Source organism: Primulina tabacum, chromosome 1 (assembly GCF_025594145.1).
Source record: "Primulina tabacum isolate GXHZ01 chromosome 1, ASM2559414v2, whole genome shotgun sequence".
Taxonomy (NCBI): domain Eukaryota; kingdom Viridiplantae; phylum Streptophyta; class Magnoliopsida; order Lamiales; family Gesneriaceae; genus Primulina; species Primulina tabacum.
Window position 1 is genome coordinate 29,654,400 of NC_134550.1, and position 21,054 is coordinate 29,675,453.

At 37.6% G+C, this 21,054-nt stretch overlaps 2 protein-coding genes and 1 long non-coding RNA gene across 4 annotated transcripts; 1 reads left to right on the top strand and 2 right to left on the bottom strand.

Moving 5' to 3' along the window:
- Nucleotides 1-6,574: 6,574 nt before the first annotated feature.
- Nucleotides 6,575-7,216, bottom strand: LOC142543561 (uncharacterized). Its single transcript, XR_012819778.1, has 2 exons — nt 7,084-7,216; nt 6,575-6,736 (listed from the first exon to the last, which is right to left on the bottom strand). It is a non-coding gene; the product is annotated as an uncharacterized LOC142543561 (long non-coding RNA).
- LOC142543548 (vacuolar cation/proton exchanger 3-like) lies at nt 7,097-21,031 on the top strand. Of its 2 annotated transcripts, none has more exons than XM_075650886.1 (13): nt 7,097-7,225; nt 7,320-7,616; nt 7,713-7,780; nt 7,862-7,890; nt 17,524-17,717; nt 18,806-19,009; nt 19,105-19,239; nt 19,328-19,444; nt 19,524-19,577; nt 19,693-19,809; nt 20,312-20,405; nt 20,485-20,567; nt 20,684-21,031. In XM_075650886.1, exons 2-12 carry the CDS (start codon nt 7,350-7,352, stop codon nt 20,493-20,495), a joined length of 1,290 nt encoding a protein of 429 aa, XP_075507001.1. In that variant the 5' UTR covers nt 7,097-7,225; nt 7,320-7,349; the 3' UTR covers nt 20,496-20,567; nt 20,684-21,031. The 2 variants fall into 2 exon arrangements, with proteins under 2 accessions (XP_075507001.1, XP_075506991.1); XM_075650876.1 differs by having other exon boundaries at nt 20,485-20,560.
- LOC142543555 (uncharacterized) lies at nt 14,166-14,903 on the bottom strand. Its single transcript, XM_075650900.1, has one exon. The coding sequence runs from the start codon at nt 14,901-14,903 to the stop codon at nt 14,166-14,168; it is 738 nt and encodes a 245-aa protein (XP_075507015.1).
- Nucleotides 21,032-21,054: the final 23 nt, after the last annotated feature.

Here is a 21,054-nt window from a genome sequence, read left to right on the forward strand (position 1 = left end):
GCGCATTTTTTATGCATGATGGTCGGGTTATAGCTTAAGTCTCCAGACAGTTGAAAGTGCATGGGAAGAATTATCTGACTCGTGATCTTGGGTTACCCGCCGTTGTCTTTGCGTTGAAGATATGGAGACATTATTTGTGCGGCGAGAAATGTCAGATATTCACTGATCACAAGAGTCTCAAGTATTTTTTCACGCAAAAAGAGCTAAATATGAGACAAAGACGGTGGTTAGAGTTAGTGAAAGACTAAGATTGTGAAATTAGCTACCATCCAGTGAAAGCTAATGTAGTGGCAGACGCCTTGAGTAGAAAAGTTGCAGTCGTAGCGCAGCTGTTAGTACAGAGATCTATTCAGTTAGAGATTCAGAGATTTGGGTTAGAGGTTTATCCTAAGGGCAGAACTCCTAAGCTGTCTAATCTGACAGTCCAATCTTCATTGTTTGACCAAATCCATAGAGGTGAGTCTTCAGATGAGCACTTACAGAAATGGAGACTGAAGGATGAAGCCAAGGGCAGTGTACTCTACACAGTGTCCGATGGTATTGTGAAGTACAGAGGAAGGATGTGGGTGCCTAGTGTTATTTCGATCAAAGAGGATTTTCCTACAGAGGCACATGCATCTCTGTATTCCATTCACCCATAAGGTACAAAGATGTTCAAGGATTTACAGATTCTTTATTGGTGGCCAGGTATGAAGAGAGACATATGCCGATTTGTGTCTGAATGTCTCACTTGTCAGCAGGTGAAGGCAGAGCATCAGAGGCCAGCAGGGATGCTTAAGCCACTCCCTATTCCTGAGTGAAAGTGGGAGAATATCACCATGGATTTCGTTGTTGGTTTTCCGAGGTCAGTCAGAGGATCCAATGTCATTTGGGTTATAGTGGATAGACTTACTAAGTCGGCACACTTTTTGCCAGTGAAGACGACTTTCTCCATGACGCAGTATGTGGAGCTCTATATCAGGGAGATAGTTCGATTGCACGGAATCCCAATTTCTATTTTGTCCGACAGGGACCCGAGGTTCACATCGTCCTTTTGGAAGGGTTTGCACTCAGCCATGGGGACGAAGTTGCTATTCAGTACAGCTTTCCACCCTCAGACAGATGGTCAGTCTGAGCGAGTGATTCAGATTTTGGAGGATTTTTTGCTAGCCTATGTGATCGATTTCCATGGGAATCGGGAATCGAAGCTACCTCTAGTGGAGTTTACCTACAACAACACTTTCCAATCATCTATAGGTATGGCTCTCTACGAGGTATTGTATGGGAGGAAGTGCAGATCACCGATTCATTCGGATGAAGTCGGTGAGAGATCAAAACTTGGTCCAGAGATTGTTCAGCAGACTGCAGATGTGGTGGTCAAGATCCAAGACTGGATGAACATCGTCCAGAGTCGTCAAAAGAGTTATGCTGACAAGAGGAGAAGGGATCTTGAGTTTGCCGTAGGCAATCACGTTTTCGTAAAGATAGTACCCATGAATGGTGTTATGAGTTTTGGGAAGAGAGGTAAGTTTAGCCCGAGATTCATTGGACCGTTCGAGATTCTTGACAGAATTGGGACACTAGCTTATCGTGTTGCCCTACCGTCGAATCTGGCCGGTGTACACAATGTATTCCACGTCTCGATGCTGAGGAAGTACCTAGCTAATCCTTCGCATGTTTTGAGCTCTGAGCTGTTACAGCTTGCTTTGGATCTGTCGTTTGAGGAAAGACCTGTTCAAATCCTAGACAGACAAGAGCGGAGACTTCAGGAACAAAGTAACTAAGCTGGTCAAGGTCCGGTGGCTGAATCAATCAGTGGAGAAAGCCACTTGGGAGACCAAGGCAGAGATGAGAAATCGCTACCCGGAACTGTTTGGTAAGATTTAATTTAGATGACGAAATTTATTTAAGTGGGGGAGGAACTGTAGAGCCCAAATTCAGTACACGTAAAACTCATGCACTTATTTAATGGTTAAATTATTTATTTAATTTTAAAATGATTTTAGCGATGCATGTTTTATGAAATTGTATTATTTTAAATTATTTATGTTTATGTGATGCACGTTAAAATGTTTCCTTGAGTTTCATGTTTCAGAAAATTATTCGATACGGGATCGAGGAAAAGACACCGACGACAATTTTTGGAAATTTTAAAATATGGTATTTTATTTTTAGTTAGAATGGGGGCATTTTAAAATATTTAGTTAATTTTTAGCATTTAAAAGCCTAATTTAATTATTAGGTGATTTAATGATTTTAAACTTTTAAAGATATGACACTTGTGCATTTTATTTTAAAATAAGAGTTAGCATGTTTAATTAGTTGTTAATTACTAATTAAGCCAATTCTATTCCCCTAATTTAACTAAACACACGCGCACACACACACTTTTACACACAATACACATCCGAGACACACACAGACATATGTCATTTGTTTTGTTTTAATTTTTGAAAGAAAAACCTAGGGTACATAGAGCTTGAGCAGCCGCCCCTTTCCTCTACATTTTTCCAAAACATCTCGTTGAGTTTTCTTCAAGAAAATCGAGCCACAAATCGTTCCAGATCAACCTCGCATCTTTCCAGCTTCGTTATCGTCGTTTCGGTAACTTTAAATATCAAAAGGCACGTATAATATTTTGTTTCTGCATCGATCTTGTTATATTATATGTTCTTATGTTTATTATGCATAAAAATCCATGTATGTTGTAAAATGTTTGAGAAAATTTTGTTGGATCGGTTTTGAAACGATTTTAGATTTGAAAACTCGAAATTTTCTGTCATTTTAAATACTGCGATTTTATGGAAAAACTTTCAACATATAAAACATAGAAATTTTCGATACCTTCGATTTGACAGTAAATTCGAAATACTTGGATAAGAAATGAGTGAGTTATGATCGTTTTCGTGGGACTGCTCAAACTGCGATTTTCTGAAAATGCGTTCTTGATGTGTTCTTGAAGTTTTATTGTTGCATGCTTCGTCGGAAACTGACGGGTGATCACTGCTGCATTTAAGTATGTTGAGTATGATATTGAGATGGTTTTTGGTGTGTCGGATCGCATCGATTGGCACTTGGTTGCAATAGAAGTCGTAGGATGCGTTTTGGTGTCAAATGTCGAGTTCACGGATTGGGTTGCGTTGTTTATGATGCGTAGTTGTTTTGGGACGTTTGTTTGAGTTTGAATAAGTGTCATAGCATCCTAGGATGGGTTTCGAGGCATTGGTTCACGGTCCGTATGATCGAGTTAGGAGGAATAAGCCATAACTGTAGTGAATTTCCGTTGGTTCGCGATTCCAGTAGGTAAACGGACCCGTAGCCGGACCCTGGCACGGGGTCCGTGCACTTTTTTCTTCAAAATGCGAATTTCCAGCACCTACACGGACCCCGACATGGACCCTTACACGGGGTCCGTGTCCTATAAAAAAAATTAATTTTTTTTAGGGATTGTTTTGGGGTTTTGATGTCATGATTTAGTACGATGATTAAACGAGGTCGAGTCCCGAGAGATTTAGAATGTCATAAGGAAATTTGTCATTTTTGGGTGTGAGCATGACTATACGTCTATGCTATGCAAGGTAGGTATTCGTACTCATGTTAGTATGTGCAGCAGTGTCCCCAAGCGAGATCCAATAAATCCCTCAACGCCATGTAAGTATGTTCGACGTGCAAAAGAAAATATTTTATGTTTTTGAGGTTGCTAAATGTCTTGTGACCAAATTATGAACAGGTTTGGAAGTCAGTTAACGTGGCCAAGGACCTCTCCACCCCGGTAAATCATGACCGGGTTTAGATCAAGATTTGAAAGCGGTAAAGTATGACCAGGGACCAATCCACCCGATAAAGCATGACCGGGGATCTCATGTATGTGGCAGTGGATTTTTCCTGTCAGCCTAGTACTATGGTTTAGTCTGATCAGGCGCATTTATGTATGGGTCACTTGCTTTAAAACATATTTCTACGCAAAATGATGAAGTTTATGTATGTTCAAGTATGTATGAAGCAAGCATGTTTATGAAAAGTTTTATGATGATGGCACGTCTACGTTTATGCTACTACGATCAAGTTTCAAGTATGTTTATGCTATTACGTTCAAGTTGCAAGTATGTTTATGCTATTATGTTCACGTTTCAAGTATGTAAGCCCTACTTTAGAGATGCATGTGGTTTTATTAAGTATTACTTGCTATATCCAGTTTATACGTGTTGAGTCTTTAGACTCACTAGACTTGATCGATGCAGGTGAGGATGACTTTGAGGAGATGAGGGGTGGGGACCAATGAGCCGGCTTGGACTGCGCAGGGGGCTAAACCCGAGGACCGCCCATGTTTTAAGATTTTATGCATGACGATTTTTAATAATCTAATTTCATGAAGTGGTTTATGATGTTTAAACGATTATTACTTTTGGCAAACTTCGTTTTGGTTGTTTTTATTGCAAATATTTTTGGATGAGCAAGTTATTTTGATGCAAATTTGAAATTTTATTTTGTATTTAAGAAAATTTATATTTTTCCGCAAATTTTAAATAGTTTAAAAGAATGATACGTTACAGTGCTGGTGTGTGAGGGTCCTAAGAGGCTATTCACGTCGAGGATGAAGGGAATTCTAGGCTGGAGTGGAAGCTTTGTTGAGTTAAGAGAGGGCCGAACGAGTTTCCTTGGGTTTGCGGCTTGTTTCTGGGAAGTTTTGTGAGTATGGTCTAGGAGGGGCTGGTCCGAGCTGGTTAGGTGTAGGGCCGATGGTTTGGTTCAAGAGTCACAGCTAAGGTACGGCTAGGATGTGCATGAAATTACAGCAACATTTGGGGCGTGTTTCATGGGTCATAAGTGGTCTGGAACGGATGTTTTAGAAGCTGGTCATGTAGGTTTAAGTCACGGTTTGAGTTGGGAAAAGTTTGGATAAGTTTCAGGTTGGTTTGGGTTAAAACCGGGACCCCGGTCCAACTTTTAAAATGAATCGTATAAGTTTTGTATTGGGCTCGAGTTTACGTCTAAGAAATGTTTATAAGTATGTTTTGAGGTGTTTTGAGGAGTTTGGTAAGCTTCGGGTCAAAATCCTGAGGTCCAGGGGTAAAATGGTCATCCTGAGGTCCAGGTGCAAAATGATCATTTTGCACCTGGGTCGAGTTTTTAGTCCTGGCAGCTCCTGAGCACAATTTGACATGTTTTATATAAATGTTTATGTATCACGAGTATGATTTTTATGAAATTATTAAAATACGTTGCATGCTTGATTTTAAGGAAACATTTACGTATATGCATGTTTTTATTAAGTGATAAATATGATGTCATGTTTTTGAAGGATGAGAGGTTGTTGTGACTAATACGATGACACGATGAAACGACGACATGTAAGGCCAGGGCTTAGTGGACGGGTAATGCTGTCGCTGATGTCCCTGCCGGCCGGGTACCACAGTTATATGTAGATGGATCCATCGACTGGTACGATAATACGAAAGTCAAAACTAACGGACGGAATTCAAATTAAGATAAAAAACACATATATGCTGATATGAAGTGATATGTTATGAAAATATTTATGCTTCGATAAGTTATGATTATGCATACGATTTTTACGATAATGAAATGTATTTTTATTACATTATTTTTCACTGTTGCTTGTTATGTATATGTACTTGCTATAACGTTACAGGTTTGTTGAGTCTTTAGACTCACTAGGTGTGAATGATGCAGGTGAGCATTTGACGAGGAGGCTGGAGGTACCGAAGTCTGAGTAGGCGTAGCTGGATGTGCCCACGTGAACCCGATGACCATATATTTCCCGCACATCACGTTTTATGAGTTTAGCGTGGACATCAACATTTTATTACACTTGGTTTTGACATGGTGTTAGTTATCAGGATTTTTACTTGATTTATTTCTAAGTACCTTTCTGATGGCCGAGTTGAAAAATTTTAACTGTAGTATTTTGTCCGTTTATTGATTTCGATTAATTTTAAAAGATGTATTTTCAACAGTATTGCATGCATGCAAAATTTTAAATTTTGAAAATAAGTTTATATTTTTTTATATTTTAAATTAGTAGACGTTACAATATTAGTACCAATATTTTTATTTATCAACTCAACAAATGAGCCAAGTTCGAGCTTACGAGCCACTTAAACTAATCGAGCTCGATCTCGAGCTTACGAGCCACCTAAACAAGCCGAGCTTGAGCTCGAGAGCCTATTATCGAACATGTTTGTGAGGTCACGAGCCAAATATCCTTAAACTTGAGCATGATTTGATATGATTAATAAACAAACTCAAAAGAGGTTTTTATCGAGCCGAGTTCTGAATAGCTTGCAAACGGTTTATGTTGATTTAAATTCTTAAGTGAAAACCCATTATCTCTTAGTTTCTTTGGAATCAAATTATCTTTTTCCTCCTTTTTTTTAATCAATTATCTTTGGTCTTTGAGTCTTCTTCTCCATTTAAAATTAAAATTAAAAATTAAAAATAAAAAGATGGCGCGTCATAGGCAATTTCCTTGAACCTTCCTCTTTCTCAACGCGGCCCCTCACGCTTCAATCCTTCCTTCTCTGTCTTTACAGGACCAGAAACTAAAGCAAAAATGTTATTATTTTCAACTAACTTCTTTTCTTATTTCGTTGACGCGTAAACTATGTAGTAGTTCTCTTTGTTTTCTTTTTTCTTAAAAAAAATTCAAGAAAATATTGGCACAATAATTCATTTTCTTGAGCAGTTTGCGGGTCTAGATTTTTGGATCAGTGAGAGAAGTGAAACTTATTTAAACCTCAAAAAGGTAAAGACTGGAACTTTATCATCTGCGTTATTCTTTCTTGCTGAATTTTTGTCTTCTTTTGATGTATTTTTAGTTTGAAGAATCCTTGATCTTGGTTACTGTATTTGCTAGTGGTGGTGTTGCTTATGTATTTGTTTTTAACTAACGTTGTGTTTTTCAAGGTTGCATTTTGCTGCTCTGTGTTTTTGGCTGTGTTTATAATTGATCTGGCCACCATTATACATTTTCTTTGCTTATTGAGCGAACCTGATTTGGATTTGAAAAGTGAAAAGAGTTTCATGTTGCCTTACATTACTGATGTTATCGTGCATTCTGTTTAGCTTGAAATGATTTTGTACATCTATATAGCAGAAGGATTTGATTTCGGTCATTCGAATTCCCATCTTCTTGGAAACTGATTGATGTGGGAATAGAAACTTGGATTGTTGTTGGGGCTATGCTCTAGACTTGTGATCCAGCTTTGCGATTTAACACATTGAGGTATGTACGATCAATATGCTAAATATAGCTTTTATCTCCTTTATTTAAAGTAAATTTGTGTATTGATTTATGCCATTCCTGAATTGATTCTTAGGGAGATTCTCTGGATTTGTGGAAACTGGAGATGGTATCCTTAGAAGAAAAGGTAGAATTTGAATCTGACGAGATCCCACTTAGAGTATCACAGCCGACGAACAAAATTCAAACATTGAATTGTGAAAGGCCTTACGTTTTCTCATTCCCAAAATTTTCTGCTTCATGGATTCTAAGAAATGCGCATCGAATCAGTGTTCTCAGAAGTGTTCCCATTGTCTTGATTAAAGCAAAGATCAACATTTTATTGCCTTTTGGGCCATTGGCAATAATGCTACACTATATAACCAATCAACATGTAAGGATATAAAAATTTTCCCTAGCCTCCTGGATTTTTTTACTTGACTCAAGTTACGGTTTCTTTATGATCTTTTTGGCCTGCAACGTATTCTAGGGATGGGTCTTCTTCTTCAGCTTACTTGGCATTACTCCTCTGGCAGAGCGCCTAGGTTATGTAACTGAGTAAGTACCACTTTTGCTCTGCTAGTTTTATTACCCTTCTCGACAGAAATACTTACATCATTCTCGATGCATTTGTTGTAGGCAACTTTCTTTTTATACGGGACCAACAGGTAGCTTTTCTTGAGTCATTTCATTTTTCTTATTTCGACGATGATCGATGCTAATTTAAGTAGTTCAAGATGACAAGAGGTTTTCTACCTTATATTTCATAAGGGTAGGTACTAAAGTAGTGTAAATTTTGTATAGTGCTTGTAGAAGCTAATTTGATTTTCTTAATGCATTTGCTTTCTGTTGTGTACGGAGTATTATAGCTGACTAATGTTCAGATTATTACATTTTGCCAACTTTTTGTCTGCTAAAAACAATTGCAGCCCAGAGATGCTAATCGGTATCACCTTCTCGATTCTTAAGATGCAATTAACTAAGGTATTGTGACATCCACATAAAAAAAATGAATAGTCGAGAGATCAGAACCATCATGGGTACTAAGGTTAGGTTACCCTTCCCACTAATGTAATCATTGGTATTTAACTACTTTGTCAGGAAATGTAGCCAAAAGGGGCCCAATTCTGTATTTTTTTGATTGTTAGGTGAGACCATGCGTAGGTAAAAGAGGAGGTCAAATTAGGTGAAGAATCCTTCGACGTGCCGATTGTGATAAATGAGATTGATGAACGCAAAAGTATTTTATTTGACCATGATCTTTGTTTGCGCTGGGCAATATTCCTGGAACATGTTCTTGTTAGGTTTAAATGCCGTATATCTTTGAAGAAAGCAATCGTTGTAAAATATGGCCAATACTTCAAAAGCTTGGCAATTAACAATATTATTCACCGTCATAACACGCTATTATGATTCAAGATTTTCAATAAATTTTTGACATAATCTACATGAAGACTGGAGATCTCATCAATAATATGACATATGTACTAGCACAATACATATTACCCATGTCCACAATGCATTTTCCCCAAAACAGAATGCTACCTCATAGGCATGCATTGTACAAACACAGAAAAAAATGGCTCAAGGAAAATATGCAAAACCATATATGGACATCAAGGTTTGGAAGCAACCCAAAATCAAAGCATACTAAATGTCTCGATGGTAATCTATCTCATGATGCAAAATACTCCGACGACCTTATATCACTAACCATGGCCGAAAACTAATCTTGGTTTCCCACTCTAATGCGTAGCTCCTTACGGAAGAATCTATTACCTTATTCGCTAGATACAAACCCCTCAACATTATAAGGATTAAGGAGTAATCAAAGTAACGAGATAGGTTATACTTCCTAAAATTTCTAATCTGATCAAGAATTCTCTATTGAAATGAATCATTATTCTAATAATGATTAAAGCATACATGGCTGTTTCTTTGAGTATCCTCAATCAAATTATCTTGTATAACAAACATTTGCTTGCCCACAATGACCCACATCGATAGACTGCCAGCACACACTTGCAGTTTGCCGCAAGCAACATGGGGGAATTTCGCATTCTTTCTTTTCATTACGTGAAAGCGCCCTTAAGTCTAACATCACCGGCTCGTAGTATGTCATGTGCTAACATCAAACACCATATGCTCACAGTTCGCTGCAATCTAATGTCGTCAAACAGTATATGCTTGCAATCTGCCACAAGCTAATGTCATCAAATAGCATATGATACGAATCCTCGTACGAATGAAAGGCAAGCACGAATATAGAAATCGCACCCTCAATTCAATAACAAACAAGGAACGATTATGTTGTCCCAATCTTTTGAAACAAGTAACGATTTTGTGATATTCACCTCTAAGCGATTATAACTTAGCAACAAATATCAACGATAAAACAATTGAATTTCAAACGAACCTTCAAAGAACTTGTTTTGACAATCCGTACGAAGAACAATCGACAAACGCCACAAAGATGAAAATCTTTGATAAGTTTGATTTGGTTTTCTTCTTGTGAAGAACAAAGCTAAAAGCTTTGAAAATTGAGAGAACTCAATGTATTTGATATCAATCTTCAATTATCTCGTTTTTGGTCATTACAATGCATTATATAATTAATAAAACCCATAAAAAGTAGTGTAGAAAGCATTAAAGAAGATAACTAGCAACTTTGACATGGAAGTTGACAATAGACCGCGGGTGCGCTGCATACTGGACCGCGGGTGCGGTGTGGCTTCGGCTAAGTTCGAATAAAAGGACCGCGGGTGCGGTCATTGTAGGAGCGCGGGTGCGCTTGCCGTCCGCGGGTGCGATCCTTGCTTGACCGCGGGTGCTGTATAGCTTCGGCAATATTCTCTTAAATTTGATTATCATGGACCGCGAGTGCAGTCCCTGAACTGGCGCGGGTGCGCTCCACCTTCGGCAATTGCACTTGAATAACATTCCAAAAACCTCCAATATTATTCCCATGATTCCCAACCTCCTCTAATTTAGACATCCAACTTGTAGGACTTCCTTGATAGCTCATCATGAGTCCTTGAAGTGCATCTTTAAACTTCTTACTTCGTCCCCTCGTTATAGGTCCTTCGGGCAACTCCAACGACTCCCGTGCTTTCTTTGGTGCTTGATCAACCATGTTTGCATCATTCTCCCCTTCTTGAAAAGGATTTGTCCTCAAATCTTGATCATCTCCTACATCAAACAACGAAAGATCACTAACATTAAAAGTAGAACTGACATTATACTCACCTGGTAGGTCTAATTTGTAGGCATTGTCGTTGATCTTTTCAAGCACTTGAAATGGTCCATCACCCCTAGGTAAGAGTTTTGAACGTCGCTTTTCTGGAAATCTTTCCTTCCTTAAGTGCAACCACACCCAATCTCCCTTTTCAAAAACCATCTTTTTTCTTCCCTTGTTGGCTTGCTTCGTGTATTGTAAATTCTTCTTCTCGATGTTATCCTTGACCTTCTCATGCAAACTTCTATCGAGTTCAGCTTTCTTCTTTCCATCCATGTTCAACCTTTCACTCACAGGTAAAGACATCAAATCCAACGGAGTCAAAGGATTAAAACCATATACAATTTCAAATGGCGAATAATTTGTAGTAGAATGCACGCAACGATTATAAGCAAACTCAACAAAGGGTAAACAATCCTCCCAATTCTTTAAGTTCTTCTTGAGTATAGCACGCAAAAGTGTTCCTAGAGTTCTATTAACAACTTCAGTTTGTCCATCCGTTTGAGGATGACATGTAGTAGAAAACAACAATTTTGTGCCAAGTTTAGTCCATAACGTTTTCCAAAAATAACTCAAGAATTTAACATCACGGTCCGAAACAGTAGTCCTAGGCATGCCATGCAACCTAACGACTTCTCTAAAGAATAGATCCGCAATGTGATATGCATCATCAGTTTTGTGACAAGCAATAAAATGTGCCATCTTAGAAAATCTATCCACAACAACAAATATAGAATTTCTCCCCTTCTTTGTCCTAGGCAACCCCAAAACAAAGTCCATAGAAATATCAACCCAAGGTTCACTAGGGACGGGAAGTGGTGTATACAATCCATGTGGTTGTGTTCTAGACTTAGCTTGTCTACAAGTAATGCACTTTTCACAAACACGCTCAACATCACGTTTCATATGTGGCCAATAAAAATGCTCATGCAAACAACTCAAAGTTTTAGCCACACCAAAGTGCCCCATCAAACCACCACCATGTGCCTCCCTCACAAGTAACTCACGAATTGATGACTTAGGAATGCACAATCTATCTTCTCTAAATAAAAACCCATTATGCAAATAAAATTTGTCATGTGGACCATGCATACATGTTTCAAATATCTCCTTAAAATCCTCATCCAACAAATACAACTCTTTCATATGTTCAAATCCCAAGATTTTCGACTCCAAGGTAGAGATTAATACGTACCTCCGTGATAGTGCATCAGCCACTACATTATCCTTACCTTATTTGTATTTGATTATGTAGGGAAATGTACCTATGAATGCCACCCACTTAGCATGCCGCTTGTTCAGTTTCTGTTGTCCCTTAAGGTACTTTAGAGACTCATGATCGGTATGGATCACAAACTCCTTAGGCCTCAAGTAGTGTTGCCACATCTCCAAAGTCCTCACAAGCGCGTACAACTCCTTGTCATACGTTGGATAGTTCAGCGCTGCTCCATTGAGTTTCTCACTAAAGTACGCCACTGGTCATCCTCCTTGCATCAAAACACCACTAATACCTACACCTGAAGCATCACATTCAATTTCAAAAGTATTAGAAAAATCAGGCAAAACAAGTAAAGGTGCAGTAATTAATTTTTGTTTAATAATATTAAAAGACTTCTCTTGCTCCTCGCCCCAATGGAATGGAACGTTCTTCTTAATCACCGCCGTCATCGGTGCCGCCAGTGTGCTAAAATCTTTTACAAACCTCCTATAGAAGCTTGCAAGACCATGAAAGCTTCGAACTTGACTAACATTAGCAGGTGTTGGCCAATCTCGAATAGCACTTACCTTGTCCTCATCTACTTGTATTCCCTGCGAACTTACCACAAAACCAAGGAAGACAAGTTTGCTTGTACAAAAATCACATTTTTTTAAATTAGCATATAAATTTTCAGCCCTTAGTGTGATTAGCACAATTCTCAAGTGATTAACATGCTTATCCAAGTCTTTGCTATATACTAGGATATCATCAAAGTAAACAACAACAAATTTTCCTATGTATGCACACAAGACATGGTTCATTAACCTCATAAAGGTGCTAGGAGCGTTAGTTAAGCCAAAAGGCATGACCATCCACTCATATAACCCGTACTTGGTTTTAAAAGCCGTTTTCCACTCATCACCTTCTCTCATCCTAATTTGGTGATATCCACTTTTCAAATCAATCTTGCTAAAAATACAAGCACCATGCAACTCATCTAACATATCATCTAGTCTAGGTATGGGATGCCTATACTTAATTGTTATGTTATTGATTGCCCTACAATCTACACACATACGCCATGAGCCATCTTTCTTAGGAACTAATAAAACAGGTACAGCACAAGGAGACATGGACTCACGCACGAAACCCCTATCTAATAATTCACTTACCTGTCGTTGAAGCTCCTTGGTCTCCTCCGGATTGCTTCTATACGCTGGACGATTTGGTAATGCACTTCCGGGCACAAAATCAATTTGGTGCTCAATCCCCCTCAATGGTGGTATTCCTTGAGATAGCTCCTCCGGAAATATATCATCAAACTCCTGCAAAAGGGAAACAACAATGCTCGGAAGATTTCCGGCTATATCACTTGTGTTAAAGAGAATCTCTTTGTAAAGAATCAACACAAGTGTAGCATGTGTGTGCAGCAATTGTTTCATGTCACTCATTTGGACCATATATATTTTCTTTTTGGTCTCTTTCCTCTCATTTTCTTTTTCCTCATTTTTCTTTTGTATGGCTATCTCAATTTTTTTATCACTTTTGTTTTTAGCCATTTCATTTTTCTTTTCAAAGGCCATCTCACTTTTTAATTCACTCTTTCTTTCGGCCTCATCTCTCTTCTTTTTTTTCAATTGGTCCTCCAACACTTGTTTTGGGGACAAAGGAAGTAAAACAATGGGTTCTTTCTTGAGTACAAAAGAATATTTATTTCTAAACCCATCATGTGTCACTTGCCTATCATATTGCCATGGTCTTCCTAAGAAAATATGACAAGCATGCATTGGTACCACATCACACAATACCTCATCAACATACTTCCCAATCGAAAATGCAACCAAAACTTGTTTGTTCACCTTCACTTCAGCACAGTCGTTCAACCACTGTAGCCTATATGGTTGAGGATGTTTCAAAGTAGGCAAGCTCAATTTTTCAACCATCTCAAGACTAGCAACATTGGTACAACTTCCTCCATCTATAATAACGTTGCAAACTTTGCCACTGACAAAACATCTAGTATGGAACAAGTTTTCCCGCTGATTCGTCTCCTCTTCTTTGACTTGGGCACTCATGATACGCATAGTCACTAATGCCTCACCCACAACTGCTTCATATCCCTCATCAGGATCCTCTAATGCAGACATCTCATCTTCATCCTCTCCATCATCTCCCTCACTATGAGATTCATACTCCCCATAATTATTCAACACCATCACCCTTTTATTGGGACATTGGCTAGCAATATGTCCAATTCCTTGACACCTAAAACATTTAATATCTCTAGAACGATTAATAGGAGTTTCAGGTTTACCTTGCATTTCCTGCTTAGGCGCCTCCTGTTTAATGTCAACTTTGGGCTTGACCACTACCCTGCTTTCTTCACGTTTAACAACGTTGGAATGCCAAGGTGTTGATGTATTCCCAGTTTGTGTGGTACGACCAACTCCTCTCCTTTTGAGTTGTTGCTCCAGTTTTATCGCCATTTGCACCATTTCATCTAGATCCAACTAATGTCTAAGCTCCACTTGGTCTTGAGTTTCCCTGTTCAAACCACACAGAAAACGAGCCATAGTAGCCTCACTATCCTCATCTATGTTTGCTCTAATCATGACTACTTCCAATTCTTTATAGTAGTCCTCAACACTCTTCACACTTTGTCTCAAAGTTTGTAACTTCTTAAACATTTCTCTATAGTAGTGATTTGGTACAAACCTCTTCCTCATTACACTTTTCATCTCCGCCCAAGTTTCTATAGGCCTCTCATTGCATCTTCTCTTAGTGGTCACTAATTGATCCCACCAAATAAGTGCATAATCAACAAATTCAACCACGGCCAACCTAACCTTCTTTTGTTCGGAATAATGGTGACAATCAAACACAAATTCAACTCGCTTTTCCCATTCTAAATAAGCCTCTGGATCCGACTTACCATGGAACGACGGAATTTTCATCTTAATTATACCTATGTTATTATCTTCCTTATTCCCATCATCGTACCTACCACTTAAGGCTTCTCTTCTTCCCCTACCAAATCCTCTACCTCTTCCGCTTCTACCCCAATTCTCGTTTTGGCTCTCCTCTTCTCCTTCCAAATCATAATCATTCTCTTCTTCATCCACTCTACCCAAACCTTTAGGCTTAGATTTATTTTCACTCGTACTAACTTCAAGCCTATCCAACCTCTCATATAAAGGATCCAACTCGGCCCTCAACATTCTACTAAAATGCCCAAATAACGCCTCCATTTGAACCTTAGATAACCCTTGGTTCGAACTCTCTCCTACTTCCCTCTCTATTTTAATTTCAGATTTTGTACCTGCAATAAAATGTTAGTAGAAATAAAAGATTTTCCTCACCCAAATTCTCACGATCACTCCAAAGAAATAACACTCGCACTCAAATGTTTTTTCACTAGAATTTGATAGTTCTCTCAAAGGTGTGCTCAATCTTTATATATATATTATTTTTTTTTATCAAACTAACAAGATTCAACTTGTGAACACTTGCAACTGTTTCACATGGATTGCACAAAAACAAGAACGACAGAATAACACAGAACAAATTTTTCGGGAATTCTGGATTATCAAAAGATGATAGAAATAACGCAGATCTTAAAATAGAACAAAGGATAACACAAAACTTGAAATAGAACAAATTTTTGTTTTTGTTTTTGGTAGATATGACAATAGAAACAAAAGGATACCAAAGATCTGAAAACAGAATGAAATTTGGGACAGATCTGAAAAATAACAACAACGATACTTACTTGAATTCAATGAGCCAAGGCTCTGATACCAAATGATACGAATCCTCGTACGAATGAAAGGCAAGCACGAATATAGAAATCGCACCCTCAATTCAATAACAAACAAGGAACGATTATGTTGTCCCGATCTTTTGAAACAAGTAACGATTTTGTGATATTCACCTCTAAGCGATTATAACTTAGCAACAAATATCAACGATAAAACAATTGAATTTCAAACGAACCTTCAAAGAACTTGTTTTGACAATCCGTACGAAGAACAATCGACAAACGCCACAAAGATGAAAATCTTTGATAAGTTTGATTTGGTTTTCTTCTTGTGAAGAACAAAGCTAAAAGCTTTGAAAATTGAGAGAACTCAATGTATTTGATATCAATCTTCAATTATCTCGTTTTTGGTCATTACAATGCATTATATAATTAATAAAACCCATAAAAAGTAGTGTAGAAAGCATTAAAGAAGATAACTAGCAACTTTGACACGGAAGTTGACAATAGACCGCGGGTGCGCTGCATAGTGGACCGCGGGTGCGGTGTGGCTTCGGCTAAGTTCGAATAAAAGGACCGCGGGTGCGGTCATTGTAGGAGCGCGGGTGCGCTTGCCGTCCGCGGGTGCGATCCTTGCTTGACCGCGGGCGCGGTATAGCTTCGGCAATATTCTCTTAAATTTGATTATCATGGACCGCGAGTGCAGTCCCTGAACTGGCGCGGGTGCGCTCCACCTTCGGCAATTGCACTTGAATAACATTCCAAAAACCTCCAATATTATTCCCATGATTCCTAACCTCCTCTAATTTAGACATCCAACTTGTAGGACTTCCTTGATAGCTCATCATGAGTCCTTGAAGTGCATCTTTAAACTTCTTACTTCGTCCCCTCGTTATAGGTCCTTCGGGCAACTCCAACGACTCCCATGCTTTCTTTGGTGCTTGATCAACCACGTTTGCATCAGCATATGCTTGCAATCTGTCACAAGTATCCACATCAATAAACATCATCACAAAAATTTTATGTAATAAGTGTCCATATATTTCAGCAAACTCGCGTCTAACATCTAAATGGAGTTGATATTTACTTTTTCCCGCCAAACCATGTCCGACGTATATATTCAATGTTTGCCTATTTTATTAAAGCCAAATCATGTGACAACATTTACTATTGGCTTTCATCTTTAAGTATCATAGCGATGTCTGTTTGTTACCCAAGTTGATATTGCTGTAGTTAGACCTAACTTTCATATAATAAATGATATCTGATTTGACATTAGTTTATCATAATAGGCTTGGGAAATGAACCTCCAAACAAGAAGAATTTAAGGGTTGAATCACTCAAAAAACATGGCTCCTCAGTTCTCTCGTCTTTATTTGATGATAGAAGCATATATGCTATAATTCACACCAATATATGTAACACTATACATGAGTAAAAGTTTAGCAAAATTCGGTTCACCCAAATAGTATATATTTGATTTGTCGTCAGCAAAATTTAAAGGTTGAATCACTCAACAACATTTCTCTCTTTTCTTAATTATGGCTTTCTCATTACAAAAATATATAGCGCAAAATTTGGTTCACCCTACACTTGGGGTTTAAGAGACTATGCAATTGAATCTACAGTGAACCTTCAGTTTCTGATGAAAGAACGAAGTGTGTCGCAATGATTCTTTTTGCACTGTTTTTGGTTTTGCACTCTGTAAATATGAATCATGTGCCATGATAATAAAATCTTAGATGAGATAAATTCATCCTGGCATCTCAAAGTATTCTGTAAATGTATTATGATCTATACTAAGTTTATGATTATATATCGTCTACTTTCCAACTTTGTTTTATTTGACATATATGGCGTGAATGAGCGTGAAGATGGATTAAGTTACCCATTTTTGCTTGCACAGACATCTTGTGCTTAGTTGATAAGGTTTTGGATTGTTTAAGCTGAGTGGAATTTTCTGTCCGTGTGTGCTTTCAAAATGTTTGTATCTAGCAATTTTGGCTGATAATTTTATTACCTTAATGCTTACATCTATTCGCTTATAATAATTTCCTGGCTAGTATAGGTGTTCTTTACGGCATAGTTTTCTTGTTTTTCTTGATCTGCAGTGGGTGGGCTTCTGAATGCTACATTTGGAAATGCTACTGAGGTGATAATTTCAATGTATGCTTTGAAGAACGGGATGATTAGGGTGGTTCAGCAATCATTACTAGGTTCAATATTGTCAAACATGCTTTTGGTGCTTGGATGTGCATTCTTCTGCGGTGGGATTCATAATAAAAAAATCCAAGTTTTTGACCAGGTGATGGATCTTTGTATTTTAGCAGTCAAACATTTTGAATTAGGAGTGTTACTGACCAAATAAAGCCAAATACTATTTATGTTTCTAGTATTATAGCTCGAGCTCAAATCTTTTTAGGTGGCTCAAAGCTCGAAAAAATAATTATTTAAGGCTTTGTGCTCGACTTAAAGTTTGAATTTGAACTCGATTTGTTAATTTGAACTTAACTATCTAGTTCTATTGAGCAAAAGCTCGAATTCGAGCTCAAGTTCATGAAACGTATGTGTTGCGTGTTTGTAATATAATATATGAATATCATGTATTACTTGTCTTATCTATTTATTTTTCAAATAATTGGTTTAGTTATAATTTTCTACCTATAAAATGATGGATGAATGAATTAAGTTATCCAGTATTGCCATGGAGGATTCGAATGTAGAAATCTGGCATTACCTGGGGTTTTGTATTTTATCTCTTCGAGTCTATTTAATTACAAAAACTATTTTGTTTTTAGAAAATTATTACAATTTGTAGGAAATTGATTTGAATGGAGGGAAGAGAAAGACGTGAACTGAAGGAGTTGAGGAGGGTGGGAAAAGTTGGAGAAAATCTAGGAGATTGTAGTTTTAGAAATTTAAAAGAACACAACTTCATGCTGAGAAAGAACCGAGTTTAAGAGAATTTATGGGAGGACAGTAGGAGAGAAATGAGAAAATGGCTGGAAAAATTTGGTGAGAAATGTTGAAATTACATATCCAATATGACGCCAAGCAAACGTGGGAAGAATATTTGTCGGGATGCTGCCATACCCAAATACTTGTTTCAATAGTCTCAACTATTATAAAATAGTAGAAACGTTAAAGATCGCGAGCTGAATAGAATAATTCGTGCTCAAATTTGGCTCATAAGATAAACCTAGCATATTTGTCCTGGGCTCAAGTTTGATGCTTCAAATATGAATTGACTAATATTTGAGTTGGCTGAAAATCTTTCAAACCTGCTTTGTTTCTTTGCACCTTTTCTGAATGCCAAATCCATTTTGTTATCAATTTGATCCTGGTGACCCTAAATATGTATGTCACTAGCTAACGGACACGAAAACGTTTCAGGCAGCTGCCCAGGTGAATTCTGGGTTATTGTTGATGGCTGTTATGGGTTTATTGTTTCCAGCAGTGTTGCACTTCACTCATACAGAAGTGCATAAGGGCAAGTCAGAGCTTGCTCTTTCACGATTTAGCAGCTGCGTAATGCTGGTTGCGTATGCTAGCTATCTCTTCTTTCAGCTCAAGGTTCAAAAAAATCTTTACAGCGAGGTACGTATGTAGTGCTTGTAATTTGAGGACAGACATCTTGCGTAGTATGATGATAAATGATTTATGCTTGTTCCCATTAATGTTGGTCGGTGCAGGTGAGGGAAACTGATGAACAAGATTCTGATGAAGACGAGGAACGTGAGATTACCAGTTGGGAAGCAATCGGGTGGCTCGCTGTTTTGACACTGTGGATATCTGTTTTGTCCGGATATCTTGTCGATGCAATACAGGTAATTACCTTGATGAAGAAGAAAATGAAAAAGAGGGAAAAGAAAAAGTAAAAAAAGATTATCAAAGTTAAAAATTTTATCTTTTCAGGGAGCATCTGAATCAATGAACATACCGTTGGCTTTTATTAGTGTCATTTTGCTTCCGATTGTGGGGAATGCTGCAGAACATGCTAGTGCTATCATGTTCGCGATGAAGGACAAGCTTGTGAGTCCTGAAAAATTGTAGAAATTTCCAGGCTAGGTTCTTAAACATTGTTTTGTGTGATTGATGGATGTATTTCCAGGATATTAGTCTTGGAGTTGCTATTGGATCTTCTACTCAAATATCAATGTTTGCGGTAAGCTTTGTTTCATTTTGTTTTTTCATTTTTTTCTGCTGATACCGGGGAAATAAAATATTCGGTCTGGGGGATTTGTGTTTCAGTTCTAAGTTATTTATGATGCCGAATGCAGATTCCATTTTGTGTTATGGTTGGTTGGTTTATGGGAGAGAGAATGGATTTGAATTTTCAACTGTTCGAGACGGCTACTCTGTTTATCACCGTTTTAGTGGTTGCCTTTATGCTTCAGGTTTGTCCTGTCTCCTTGTCATATGATCACACGTGAAATTCATATGGGACTTGTACATATTAGGTGTGAACGAGTTAAGCAAGTCATGTTTCGTGCAAATTTTAGCTTGTTCGGTTTACTATTAGGTCATAACATGCCTGGGTAACTATAACCGGCGCAGATTGGATTTGGTTCGGGTTCAGGTTTTCTCAATTTATTTTTATTGTTTTTGAAATAAAATAATAGAAATCATGGTAAAAAATAAGAAATTTTTTATGAATGTAATAACTAAATGAATAATTTTATTTTTCGAATATATGAGTTATGAAAAATTCATAGAGATATTTAAAGACGAGTAACTTTTTTCAGTGTAGTATAGGATAGCAAGATTGTGTCAGTCTTATGGAGAAGTAAAAAACCTGTCCATATAAATTTTTTTTTTTTTTTTTAAAAAAAAATAAAATTTACAGGATTTTCAGGCATATTACATTATGCAAAAACTTATACAAATTTGTGGTTACAGGAAGGTCGTTCGAATTATTTTAAAGGTTTGATGCTTATTCTGTGCTATCTCATCGTCGCGGCCAGTTTCTTCGTGCATGTCGATCCATCAAATGGTGAGTCCTTGTTGACCTTTAAACATTAAACCTCAAGACAGTAAATGACAATGTTGTTACCTGTTGTGTTCTTGTGCAGCTGACGATTAACGACACCCAACAAATTACATATTTTGTGCCATGGAACGATGGCGACCAGTATACCTCATCGATCTGTAATTTGTTTAGTTGTTCATTTCTTCTCTCTTTTTTTCTATTTAAAATTATATGTTTATGCGAAATTTAACGAGGGAAAGGCTGGCTGCTGAATTGAGAAATCTTAATTTTTGGTTGTTCAGGTTGTTGGGATGCAAATGAAACATTACAGTTAAAATGGGAAACAAAGCACACAAATATGTGGTTAGAATTCTCATTCTTTCTATATGAAATCTCATGTGCTGCAATTGTTTTTAGAGACTTTTGAGGTAATATTTACGTTATTTCTTGAAAGTTGGGGCGCAGTCGACAACGAGTAGCACCCTACTCGAGCTCGACTTTGAAAGAAAATAGTAGTACATTTTGTTTTATGGATATGATTCATGCTCTTGAAAGTTTTTACAATTAAATGTTGAATTATGTATATTTTATGATACGACAAAAGGATTTATAACAAGAACAACAATAATAATATAACGAATTTGAGTCTTTGACACGAGACATCAAAGCCCGA

Bases quoted from the DNA above. Each gene is read 5' to 3' on its own strand.
- LOC142543555 (XM_075650900.1), bottom strand. From the start codon at position 14,903: ATGGAGGCGTTATTTGGGCATTTTAGTAGAATGTTGAGGGCCGAGTTG.
- LOC142543548 (XM_075650886.1), top strand. From the start codon at position 7,350: ATGGTATCCTTAGAAGAAAAGGTAGAATTTGAATCTGACGAGATCCCA. The intron at 17,718-18,805 runs GTGATGGATCTT...AAAACGTTTCAG, and splicing joins AAATCCAAGTTTTTGACCAG to GCAGCTGCCCAGGTGAATTC. The intron at 19,010-19,104 runs GTACGTATGTAG...TGGTCGGTGCAG, and splicing joins AAAAAAATCTTTACAGCGAG to GTGAGGGAAACTGATGAACA.